Source organism: Sipha flava, unplaced genomic scaffold (assembly GCF_003268045.1).
Source record: "Sipha flava isolate LNK unplaced genomic scaffold, YSA_version1 277_pilon_pilon, whole genome shotgun sequence".
NCBI classification, from domain to species: Eukaryota; Metazoa; Arthropoda; class Insecta; order Hemiptera; family Aphididae; genus Sipha; species Sipha flava.
In genome coordinates, this window is record NW_020272943.1 from 16,175 (window position 1) to 30,015 (window position 13,841).

General features: G+C 31.7%; 1 protein-coding gene across 1 annotated transcript; it reads left to right on the forward strand.

The window, feature by feature from the left end:
• The first annotated feature begins 3,887 nt into the window (after positions 1-3,887).
• Positions 3,888-4,619, forward strand: LOC112685459. Its single transcript, XM_025557357.1, has 2 exons — positions 3,888-3,983; positions 4,074-4,619. The coding sequence occupies exons 1-2, from the start codon at positions 3,888-3,890 to the stop codon at positions 4,617-4,619; spliced, it is 642 nt and encodes a 213-aa protein (XP_025413142.1).
• Positions 4,620-13,841: the final 9,222 nt, after the last annotated feature.

Here is a 13,841-nt window from a genome sequence, read left to right on the forward strand (position 1 = left end):
ATATTTTTTTTATAACTCAGTAATTCGAAATTTTTCATAAACCTTATCAACTTCGAGCCATCAAGAGTTATAATGTTATAGAGTTATAATCGCGCTATAATGTATAATAGTTATTACTAACTTTGAATAACATTGTCGAGTTGATTTTATGAGAAACGATTAAAAACCGTGTATGCATACATATAGAAAATATTTTATAAATACATTTTTTTTTTTTTAGGTTGAGATCGATATCTTTATAATATTATTTTGAAACTGGTCCAAACTGTAGTTTCGTACATGTATTTGTAGATTTAGTTACAAGAACATTATACTTACGAACCACGGTACCGCAGAGCGTAGATCTATTCGGGATAATGTACTTGTATCACAAAGGATCCTTACTGCTACATAATATTTTGTTAGGACGCGTACATTTGTGATTGGTGGATGGTAGTGGTGGAAGAATACAGTCATGACCATACCGATTCCGTGTCGGTCAAATGAGAATAACACTTTTTTTTTTGTTTGCCGAAATCGTCCTCCCCGCCGAACAATGATTTCCTCGGAGTTATGGCTTGTGATACGACCGACTGCTGTACAAAAAACATACACGGTCGGACAGGAAATTGCGGTAAATCGATAGGGACCATCGTATGATGTTGTTAATATTATTACTATTATTATTATTATTATTAATATTATAAAATTGATCAATCCGAGCAGAGCATTCGAGTTGGGTTCCGAGTACTAGGGATTAATCGCATGTAGTATACTAGTTGGGTCCCGAATTTTTATAGGTACTACATTTGATGGGTCCTGAATTATTTTAGATATTACACTAGTTTCTGAATATTTTTTGCTAAGTACTACATTATACTAACATTTTTCTTCCCATATTAACAGACTTAGGACTGTCTATGATCTATTTAGATCACAGGTATGGTTAAAGATGTTTTCATAGTTTTTTTTTTTTTTTGTTTTTTAGTTTCTTTTCCATAAAAATATAAATTATTAGAGTTGTGTTGGTAAAAATATTAAAAATGATAAAATCATTATATAATATAAATAAAAACTAATTGAAAAAGTAACTAAAAAAAAATATTTTTAACCATACCTGTAATCTAAATAGATTATAGACAGTCCCAAGTCTGTTAAAATGGGAAGGAAATGTTAGTATAATATAGTACTTACCAAAAATTAATCAGGAACTAGTGTAGTACTTATAAAAATCCGGGACCTAACTAGTGTAGTAATTTTAAATTCGGGACCCAATTCAGATGCAGCCGATTTGAGGTTACCCGAATCACGGTTATAACGGCGGATAAAACGACGTTTTTAGGAAATTCGTGAAAAACGAGTAGTTGCGTTGGCGGACGTGTTTACAACACGACCGCAATCGAGCGAAAATTGTTGAATATTTAAGTCATAACGAACAATTTATGTGTACTTACTTTTATTTACTTACTTATTTACTTTTACTTACTTTTATTATTATTATTATTATTAATATCAGTAAGAATGAAGACTTAGTGCAAAATTAGTCGATATTATAATACATTGCCGTCGGATATATTATATTAAAAAAGCAGGTCCGTAAAATTATTCGAAGATATGAATATAAGTACATTTAATATAACACAACTTTTTAAGTGATATATTACGAAATTTATTGAATCGGTTTATTTGACGAAATAATATAATTATAAAATTGTACATCAAAGACCAGAAAATGTGACGAAGAAATTAAAAAAATCACTATGATCTTTGTGTTTCATTCCTGTTTCAATATTTCGTTAGTGACGTTACAATTAATTAAATTTTTATTGATACTTTAATTTAAAAATTTACAAATGTATTTTTTTCAAATATATTTTTACAGTGATATTATTGTATAAATAATTGATAGTCGATGAAAAATAAATATCTTAGAAATGTTGGGCTTATTGCATCAATAAATAGTTTTATAAGTTTCAAATAACTATTTATTTTTGTAAATATATTTTTTTAGGTCCTTATGTTGGTTTTAATTTTTTTTTTTTAAGTATAATAATTATTATTAAGGTAAATGACTGGAAGTTATTAATTTGTGATTAAAATGTAATAACTTGTTCAACTTTATACAAAATGCAACCCGAATAATACAAATACTTGATACTATAAAAATGTGTTAAACCTAGTAGGTCTGTTGTTTGTGGAGCCCTTATGTTCTTAAAAAAATGTAGGGAGCCCTAAAAATCAGGAATATTTATGTAAAATAATAATAATTAGTATATAAAAAATTATGCAATAATATTTCATCAAATTCATCAATATTATCATTAATCTAAATATTCTTTTAACCAGACAAAACTATCAATCTTATATTAAGAAAAACATACAGCTCTAACTTTTTTTTTAAAGCTATGACTTTTTATTTAGTTGTAAAAAATGTGGTAATTTTAGCTTATATTGATAAATTTAAGTAATTTATTTTTATAAAAACTTCAGTCAAGTTACGAAATAAAATTAAACAAATTTTATCTGTAAGTTTTACTTTAAATTAAATGAGTATTCGGTAAAAAAACGTATAATTCATTGCGTACTAGTGTAAATCTTGATATTTAAGAAATGCAATAATATTTGAATTAAATTAATTCAGATGTGCCCACTGAGCCCCTAAACTTCTATCCCAGAGCCCTAGGTCTCCACGCAGCACAGTTAAAGAACCGCTGGTTTAACAAAAAAACATGTTTTTTTTCCTGTTAAGATTATATTTTTGATTTTAAACCACTAAAATGTAACTTGTATATAATAGAATATTAATTGACCCCCATGTGATTTAAACTTATACATTTTTATTTTATTATTCAACATAATATCCAAATATTTGCTAAAAAATAATTGAAATTTCAGTATGGAAAACAATTCACCATCATATTATTACATTTAAAATGAATCAACATAATATTTGTAATTTGACTAGTTGTTAATTAGATCTTTTTTGAACTTAAACTATCCATATTTTGATTTAACGTTTCAAAACGTCTAAAACTTTGAAAACTCAAATTTTATCAATCAATTCAATAAACAGAAAACATTTTTAGTTGATGTTACTTCTCTATTTATCGTTGGATTTCTCATTGAATAGAATTTTTTTGACCCAATGAATATTAATTTTTTAAACATTTTTTTAAATAAATACTATGCTGCATATTTTTTATAACATCACAATATATTCATATTTTAATTTTATTCTGTATTTTTTATATTTTCCAAAGTATGAACCACTAAGTATTAAAAGTTTTAGGTCTTAAACTCATTGCGTTCAAAGTATAATTAAAGGCTTAATAACTGAACCCGAATATCCTGGAAAGTAAAATCTTGATATCTGAAACACGAACCCATGAGTATAACGAAGTAATTGAAATTTTATGCGAAAGTATTACAAAAATGGAAATTTAAGTTGTGGTGACGTAAACAACGCACTGCGAATCGTCCAAGTTGTTTACAATATTGTCAGTAGATAAGGGGAAATTCCATGTTCTAGAATATGCGATGATTATCTCGTTAAAGTAATTTCGAGAATATTCTAGACAATCGACGCCAATATATATATATATATATATATACCGGTTGGTTAGACGCTCATTCAACAGTCCGTGAGTACAATCCGCGACACACCATGAATTACACTCCGCGATATATTCGGCAATTCCACCGCAATTGTAACGCGTATCGATATTTGTACATACATATTTATATAATATAGTGTCTATTTTAATTAAATTAAATTGTGAGTGATTTTTATTACTTAAATCCCACAAATTGGTGACCTCGACGTGATTACAGAAACAGATGCAACGATTGCTCGAGTGACCGTTAAAATATCGGATTTCATTTCGTCAGATCCCGAACTTTGGTTTGCTATGGTCGAAGATAGTTTCGCCAGCGTGGGAGTCACAGCTGACAGCACGAAATTCGGGTATGTGGTTGGAGCATTACCGCCGAAATATGCAGTTGAAGTCAAAGACATAATTATGACGCAGCCTTCGGACAGTAAGTATGTCAAAATTAAAGATGAATTAATAAAACGTCTTAGTGCCTCCCAATAGGAAAAAACACGTCAACTTCTGGAGCGCGTTGAGATTGGTGACCGTAAACCGTCACAATTTTTACGCTACCTCCAAAACCTGGCTGACTCTTCCGTTCCGGAAACATTATTAAAGACACTTTGGATGGGCCGTCTACCAAAATGTATACAAGTGGCGTTAGCAATAGTTAAAGATAGTAAGCTAGAAGAACTCGCTGTCCATGCAGACAACATCGTGGATGCATCTGGTCCTTTGCTACCTCAAATGGCAGAGACATCGAGAAGTGACACTCTTGAAGCCATGTTGAATCTTAAAATTTCTCAGCTTACCTTGAGTACAAATCAGGAAATTGTGACGTTGAGAAGTGAAGTGGTAGCGATCAATACTTGTCCCTCGCGTAATCTGGACTCAAGATCAAGTACTTACCGCTCAAGATCTCGATCTCGGAGCCGTACTCTCCATGGTGCAAATGGATTATTCTGGTATCATTGGCGTTATGGATCACAATCGCGAAAATGCAAGGAACCTTGTACCTATAATTCGGGAAACGTGACGGGTCATCACTGATGACGGCCAGTGGGACCAGTCCGTCCCCGCGCCGTCTATTCATTACTGATCGAACTTCTCAAACTCAATTTCTCATCGACACGGGTGCCGTACTATGTGTTTATCCACGTAGTGCTGTTCCAGACCGACGAGTAAAATCCGATTACTTCCTATCAGCAGCCAATGGCACGCCTATTAACACCTACGGTACTATCACGCTCAGCCTCTACTTCGGACTTCGTCGAGATTTCACTTGGAGATTTGTGATCGCGGAAGTATCCAAACCCGATTGGCTTGACATTTTTTGGAAAAGGTAAAAAATTTATTTTAAATCGGTTTTCGGTGAAGCAGTAAGTATTGGTGTAAACACTGTCAACAACTGGAAAGCAAACACATTCGAAATTATAGCTAATTACGAAGATTATTGCAATATTTTTATATTATTTGCAATAACACGGATGAAATGGGATTGTTTTTCAGAGTTTTTCTGTTAAAATTATGGCGTTCAAAAATGATATATTTTGCGAAGGAAAAATTTCAGAACATCGTTTACCTCTACTCTTGTATTCCAACATGTTAGGTGAGTTTGAAAGGCTACTCGTCATAGGTAAAGTAATTTGACCGCGAGCCTTAAAAAATGTATTAAAGTGTATTAAAATGTATTAAAGTAATATAAAAATAAAACAAAGCAAATTGATTAATTTAACGAATTTATAATTTCTTCATCTAAATATTGGACACCTTTGAATATTAGATAAAATTTTACCGACCGAGAGTGTCCGATATTTAGAGATTTCATTGAGGACAAATGTATGTACATTTGTACGTAGCAATTTTAAATATGTATAAAATTAAAATATCAAATATATTTACATCGAAAAATAAAATACTTTCCAAAAATGGTTGAAAATTGGTTCTAAAATAGTTTAGAATTTTTCACTAGCTTAGAATTGATAAAATGTTGCACGCATTAAGTGGAAAGGAATGCATTTTATTAAAATGCAATAAAAATGAAGAACTTATGGGACAAATTAAAGAAAAAATAATCGATATTATTCCAAAATGTGTACTTATTACAATATTACAATGAAATACTCGACGATTTATACAATGTATGAACACGTAAGCCATATACAGATATACGCATGTAAATTATACAATTATAATACATATGTATATATTTATGTGTATAATATAAATACACAAAATCCGTTTAAAAAATAATAGCAGAAATAACACCTCGTATACGACCATAGAAAGCACTGACGTTTAAAACATTAGAGCTGTACACGCATATACAAAATTTATGTGAATAAGAACATAAAATTACAATTAAATTTAAAATACTTCAGTTCATTAATCTACGCAAGAAACTATAATACATAAATTATTGTTTTATTGCCGTCCCTTATTTTTAACTTCTGCGTATAGTCTTATACTTTACTGCAAACTTTTAAGTGTCTTAACTTTATTTCATTATTTGTCTACACATTTTTCTTATTTTCCAAGTTGATATTATCATATATATATATATATATATATATATATATATATATATATACATATAAGTATTCACACATTTGAAAGATTCATTATAAGAACTATAGTTTCTAAATGTTAGTAGAAGCTTGAGGGAAAATTGCATTGGCTAGTTAAGAGCTACATGAATTCAAAAGTTATTTAATCTCCAAAACACAATTTCAAAAAAAAAAAAAAAAAACCATAAAATCACTTTTCAGATGTACACATACTATGTTATTTGTTAGTTAGATATACAGACGTAAATCACTATTAAAAAAAAAAAAAAAACATTCAGGTATACACTCTATCATAACTCAAAGTTTTAATATAGCAAGTTTAAACTTCAAAATTTAATTATTTTACTGTTCTGTATAACACTATTTAATTAACTTATACATTACTATCACTTCTCTTTTAAAACGTTCAGCTTCATTCTTATACTTCGAAGTTTAAGTAAATTAAGGAACACATTGGTTTTAAAATGATGTTTTTTCCGTTTAAATACTATTATGGATAGTAAGATTGCATTAAAAGTTGTCTGTAGTTTTTTTATCGGATAAGATTTAAAAAACGTGGAAAGTAATCTAAAAATGCAATTTTTTTTTTAGTTTTTAAAGCAGAAATAATTCGAACGATTTTTATAATTTTATTTACAAATTTATGAACCAATTAATGGGTTGAACTTAGATCAAACACGATTTGTATCCACGATTTGTAACACGATTTGTATGATTGTAGTATGTTTGTAACTGTATCAGAAGTCTCCTCCAAAAACTATACATACATAAATATATACCTACGTAAAACATGCACCGTTTCCATTATTTTGAATACCGTGCTCTCTTCAACATAGAAAATTTGTTTCGGATTTCAAGTATTGCAAAATTTTTAATCATAAATTACCGTTCGGTATTCATAAGTTGGCAGAATCGCGCAAACATTTTTTGCTTATTGTTAAAATGTTCATTTATATTAATACAATTTTACTTGACCTCTGATAGGATAAATGAAATACGTAATATTATTGAACGATGTAATATATAATGCATGTCATGGAACTCTGCGAAACAGTCATTTACTTGTGGTGTAGGCTAAAAATATATTATTGTTGTAGAGCCAAAGTTATTTTAATAAACCAAGTGGATTTAAAAATAAATAAACTTTCAAAAACTCTTAAAATTTGATGTATTTATTTTCACGTTCAATATCGATTCGTGAATTTGTTTCGCGAAAACCCACTGAAATATTATTTTTTTTGTATCAAATTAACCAAGTTCTGCTCTCTAATTTTTGAGATTTATTTTGTCCCGTTTTCTTGGTGTGCCCCGTCGATGATCTATAAAATCATAATAAACGGTACGTCGTGACGGATCGGAGATGTTCCCCTGTCACCGTTAAGGCGCACATCACCGATTGGTGGACTGACACTGCCAAAGCGAAAGCCAATTGATTGCGAAACGATGATGAAGGATTTGAGAGGTGCGAGCATAAATATGTTGTAAGCTCACTGTGCGTCCTTGTTAAAATACTGCCTCGACGTCGGAGAGGGTAAGCGCGTTGCCAGTGAAAAGGCTGACGGGTGTTGTTTTTTGACGAACTATTATTGAGCAAGCATTAGTGTTATTGTTCATGACGACGGCAACATAGTAGCGTCGGGATTGGCATGACATGCAACCCTTCGAAATCCCGTTGTCGTACCGCCCGCGTACATAGGAGATGCGCGTGATGGTTGTTTTCGCCGAACAAGCCGACGACTTACTTTTGTCTCGGTGGCGGTAAGCTTGAGATCGAAAAAAATCTTCGATCTGAACGATTGATCACGATGCTTAGTATAACGCACGTGCACGAGCGGAGTAAATCACGGAGAAAACAAGAAAAACGCATGTGTATTATTCGTAATATGTACTCTTCAGAAATGGAACTAGGGGTGGAAGATTAATTATTAACAACTAATTTGATGTTTTTAAGTTTGTTAAATACTGTTATTAGGTTAAAACTTAATAAGTATAATTGTATATTAATTATTAGAAAAAAACTCTCGAGGAGAGTATTTGATTATTGGTCTATGATAGGGCGTAATTTTAACATTTTCTCCGAGTGTGAAAATTCCTAGTTTTACCTCTGGCAGTCGGTGGTCTTCTGCAGTCTCTGTCGTGTAGGTTATTTTAATCGAAAATCATAATCGGCATGTCCCATGTATTGGTTTGAAACTATAAAACACGTCGTTCGCTTATTACATTGTATAGGCATAGGCAAATTATCCCGAAAATTTATTTCCAGAAAATCTAAATATCATACGCTCCATAAACGGACACGGAAAAAGCCGACGTCTGTAAAAAAAAAAAAAAAAATAGAACAAAAACATGTGTCCGATAGTATGTGAAGCGTTTATCAATTCGTGAATTACATTATAATTGAAATGTTTCAGTTTATATAAAAGCCATTGTAAAACTGTTTTGCAATTTCTACGAATATTACCGCAGAGCATAGAAATGGACGTTGTTCTTTATTTTTCCACCTTTAACTAAAACTATTTCAAGATTTATCAATTTCACGGTAAAAGGTCGATGAAAAATGACGTATCAACTTTTCACATTACCATGATTGCTGTTACACATAATGGACCGTCGTCGTTGCTGAACGTAGTCTCTGGGGTAGAAGAAAATCGCACGAAAACCAAAATTATAATCCGAGTGAAAAAATGTGTCGGAAAAGATGAAAATAATAACCATATTATTATTTTTATTATTATTGTGATTGAAAACACGATGAGAAATCGGTTAGTAATGGCAGACGTGGATACTGCTAAAGACGAAAAAAAAAACGGTGAATTGAGGTGGTCCGAAAGAAAAATACGAAATTACCTTGGGTTTTTCTGGATTTCAATAGAAATCACATGAGTGACTTTTCAACGGTGTTGTTATAGAACTGAAGACGTAAAGATTGAGAAAGAGAGAGAGAGAGAGAGAGTGATGGTGAAAGAAAGAATGAGAGTAACGGATCGAAATGGATAAACGAATAATAAAAAAAAATACACACGTTCATCGAAAAATTGAAGCGCAAACTTTTCTCTTAACAATAGAATTTACAAATTTCTCACGCAGGCAAACACAATGAGTTACGGACGAGAACAATAGCAATTTTGGAATCAGGCTGCGAATAACGATGATGGTATTACCAGAACACAAGCGTAATCGAAACGTACAACGAGATGCGAATACGTCATGTACCATTATATTACACAGCAGCTATGGAAGTGGCGGTGACGGTCGAAGAGATGCGAAATGGAAAGCGAAAGAGGGAGAGGGACAGTGAGAGGAGTGAGTGAGAAAAGTTATAATAATATTATATAATGGGCAGACAATGGGTTACAATTTATGGGCCTAGAAACAAAGGTCGTTCGTACGCGATTTTCATATCACATTAAGCGCACAGCACTATGATCAATAGTAATTAATTCACACCAAACGATATTATTTTCAATCGAGGCGAAAGGATGTAACGCGACGGTTGTCACATCGAGGTACCGCGGGAATGATCCACGCAGGTGATTCAACGGAAATTACGGGAATAAAAAAGAAAAACTAAATCAGGATAAGAAAATAATAAAATAAATATAAACATATTATACTAAACGGTTATATTATTATTTTTGTAATAGAATCGAATGCGATGCTTTACCGTGTACGTGTGGCGAATAATATATGAATCGTTTTATGCACTACAATATGTGTAGTATTACACTAATGCGCGTTCGTCTTTTCTTGTCGGAAAACGTTTTCACGGCCAGAAGAATAATACTGGTTACTTCCGGTGTAACCACCCGATTAATCGAAGGAAAAAGTCTGAAACGACCCTTTGAGAACTGTACACTATATACTATTGCTACAGTATAATTGTGTGTGTGTGTGTGTGTGTGTGCGCGTGTGTAGTGTACACCAACTGCGGCAGATTGAAATGGATTGTCGAACGCTTGTTACAATTTAGGTACGATGAACCGAAACTTGAATGAAAACCTCGAAGTTTCCATTTGTTATAAGTTGCATGTATAATGTAAAAGTGAATAAATTAAGAGCATTCCAATAATGATGTAAATAATAATAATAATAATTTTACTACATGTGTATATGTATATTTGTACTACATATTTGTATTGCATATATTTATAATACAATTTAATATTCATTCGTAACTGGTACAGTGTAGTGTCACACACCGTTGCGTTTTTTTATTATACTTATATTTTATAAAATTGATGGTATAATTTGAAGATAACGTATAATTCTGTATGAAGGTAAAATTTATATGATAAGATAGGTTTTGGAGGTATTTTTCATTATCATTACTAGTAATTGTTGATATAATATAATGAGTGTTATCTCACACCGCACTGTACCATTTGAGGAACTTATTTTTTTACGTTATTTTTATCTAAAAAATTAAACTTTTAATTTTTTTTTTAATTTAGTTCTATATTATGTCTTCTGGTATTATATACAGGATTTTATATTATAAAACTGATTTTAAAAAATCCTAGAACAAAATAAAGAATCAAAAAATGATTGTTTTTCATTTTTTATTCGCAAAACATTGACGGGTTATAATTTTTTTGAAAAAAAAGTGTAGAATAATTGTTTATATTATAATTATAATATAATGTATACAATTATTTAAGTATTTAATCTATAAAAGCCCAAATATTGTTTTCAAACGAAGCGGTATGTCATACGGCACTGTACCAGTAACATTTTAGTAATAATATGTAAATGTTGACGTTTGAGGAAAACAATATAACGAATGCGGCCGGATTTCTGTTAAATATACGGAATTCTGACACTCGTCGACAAATGTTCATGTTACAATGAAACCTGTCGATGACGGAACATTATTGTTTGTAAAATCGTAAATACTCTGATAAATATTCTTTATTAATATAATATACACGATCTATACACAATCGGTACAATAAGAGTATGAGCTAAATGATAATGAATAATGAAAATATGAATGAAGAGGTCACCCACCGATGACACTAACGTCTTGATTATTTTGTTTTAACCTTATTATTATTTAATTAATTTTTTTTTTTTTTTTTGATTTATGGATCAAGTAGGTTTCTGTACCATTTTCGCTTAAGGCGTCGAGGAGGATTGCCGGGGATGGTTAATGTAGCTAGATTTTTTATAAGTTCGTTAGAATGAGAGTTTAGGCGTAGGTGGAAACGTTTATAATAATTTTTTGCCTCCTCCTGAATTGTTTTCATGTTTAGGTCTTTATGCAGGGAGTGGTTTGATACATATGGTGGTGAATTAGTAATTTTTCTTAGTATTTTATTTTTAAACCGTTGAATTTTATTTAGATTAGAAATTTTTGCGTTGCCCCATAACTGTAAGCCGTAAGTCCAGATTGGCTTTAAGAGAGATTTGTAAAGAAGTAGTTTAATATTTAGTTTTGAGTGTTTGTTGTTGACGATTAGGGTTTTGAGCATTTGTAAATGGGAGTTTAATTGTGATGTTTTGGCTTTGATGTGGTGAGCCTAGGTAAGACGGCGATCAATAGTTAACCCGAAATATTTAACGTTTGGGGATGAGGGGATCTGAGTACCAAAAAGAGATACCTCTGGACATGGTAATAATTTAAGTGTAAATGTAGTATGTACAGATTTTGCTTGGTTTGTTTTAAAACGCCACTTTTTATACCAATCTTCCATTAATAAAAGATGATTTTTTAGGTTTTCGGAGGCTATAATAGGATCTGGACTAGATGATATGATGACTTTATCGTCCGCATAGTCTGCTACTAATGTGTTGGGCGTGGTCGGTTGGTCGGATGTATAAATATTGTATAGAATTGGGGAGAGGATTCCGCCTTGCGGAACACCTACCGCAATTCCTGTTATATTAGATTCTGAAGAACCATAATGGACCTGGAAGTATCGGTCTGCGAGATATGATTTAAGTATGATGTAGTATATTGGGTGTAGGAATTGTTTTAATTTGAATAGAAGACCTTTGTGCCACACTCTATCGAAGGCCTGGGATATGTCAAGGAAGGCATAGGTGCAGTAACGTTTTTTTTCGAGGGCAAAGGAGGCAGCGTCGACAACTCTATGGACTTGGTGAATAGTCGATTGTTGAGCACGAAATCCAAATTGATAGTCAGGTAAGATTTTTTCATCAAACATGATAGGAAGGATACGTTTAAATAAAAGTTTTTCCAATATTTTGGCAAAAAATGGTAATAAACTGATTGGTCTGTAAGAATTTAAGGAGTCTGGTGGTTTGTTTGGTTTTGGGATTAGGAAGATTTTAGAGAATTTCCAGATAAGGGGAAAATAAGAGAGTCTTAAGACAGCATTATAGATGTGTATAAGAAGGATGATTGTACGTTTTGGTAAGTATCTAGTGACTTCTGCTGTAATTAAATGAAATCCTGGGGATTTCCTAAGTGAGTATTTTTGTATTGTGAATTTGACTTCACTAGGCGTGAAGTGTTTTACTGGTAGAGATATAGGGAGAGGAGAATCAAGATGCATTTTTATTGAGTTTGTAGTGATTGGTGAAAATGTTTCGGGGTTAGGTTGGAAAATATCATGAAGATGATTTTGGAATAGTTATGCTTTTTTAGCATCAGAAGAAGCAAGGCTACCGTCTGGATTTTTTATTGGGGGCGATGAGGCTTTATATTTGGAGGGTTTGTTTTGTTGCCTTCCAGAGACTCCCATCTTTGGTTGAGAGGTTTGTCAAGTAATTTGCAAATGAAATATCTTTATTTTTAGATAAAACTTTTTTGAGAGTGTTAGCTAATTTATTGTATTTTTGTTTAAGAAATGGGAGACGGTATCGTTGATACAGGGCTCTTGCTCTTCGTTTTTCCACTAAAAGTGTCCATATATGACTCGTCAAAGAAGGTTGATATGAAAAAGAATGGTTTGCTTCAGAGGTGGTAGACCATGCCGCTGATTGAATTATATTTGTGAAGATATTTACTGCTGAGTCAATATCATTCGTGGATTTTAGTTTTATATTCAGTTTTATTTTTTATTAACAAGATTATGAAATTTGTAACGATCAGTTGTGGCATTGAAGAGTTTGGGAGTTTTCAGGTGAGTTAATGGATATTCGTTAAGTATTAATACTACTGAAGAGTGGTCTGAGTTTAAGTCCAAGATATTACCAGTAGAGTGAAATAAATTAGATGGTATTTTTGAAACAAATATGTCAAGTATATCTGGGTTTTTTTGAGCAGAAGTTGGCCAGTAAGTAGAGCCAGGGGGAGCAAGTATTTTAAGTTTTTTTTTTTTACAAGCAACATCACGTAATACAAATCCACGTGGGTTATTTGTCTGATATCCCCAACTTTGGTGTTTGGCATTAAAGTCGCCTCCAACTATAAAATTGTTGCCAAAAGTACAAAAATAGTTATTAAAGTCTGCAAATGTAACATTATGTTTTGGAGGTGAGTATAGTGCAGCAATTGTTACTGGGATATTATTTATGTTAATTAAAATTGCACAGGACTGTAGGAAGTTCTGACAGAAATTGGGAAGAATTTGGAATATCAAGGTGGATTTAATTAGTATGGCGACTCCTCCATGAGCCTTATTGTCTGGATGATTGGCTTTCAGTAATTTATAACCTGGGATATGTACATTAGAGTATTGAGTAAGATGTGTTTCCGTAATTAATGCAATATCAATACGTTTGTTTTGTAGTACTGATT

Bases quoted from the DNA above. Each gene is read 5' to 3' on its own strand.
- LOC112685459 (XM_025557357.1), top strand. From the start codon at position 3,888: ATGGTCGAAGATAGTTTCGCCAGCGTGGGAGTCACAGCTGACAGCACG. The intron at 3,984-4,073 runs GTCAAAGACATA...GCCTCCCAATAG, and splicing joins CGCCGAAATATGCAGTTGAA to GAAAAAACACGTCAACTTCT.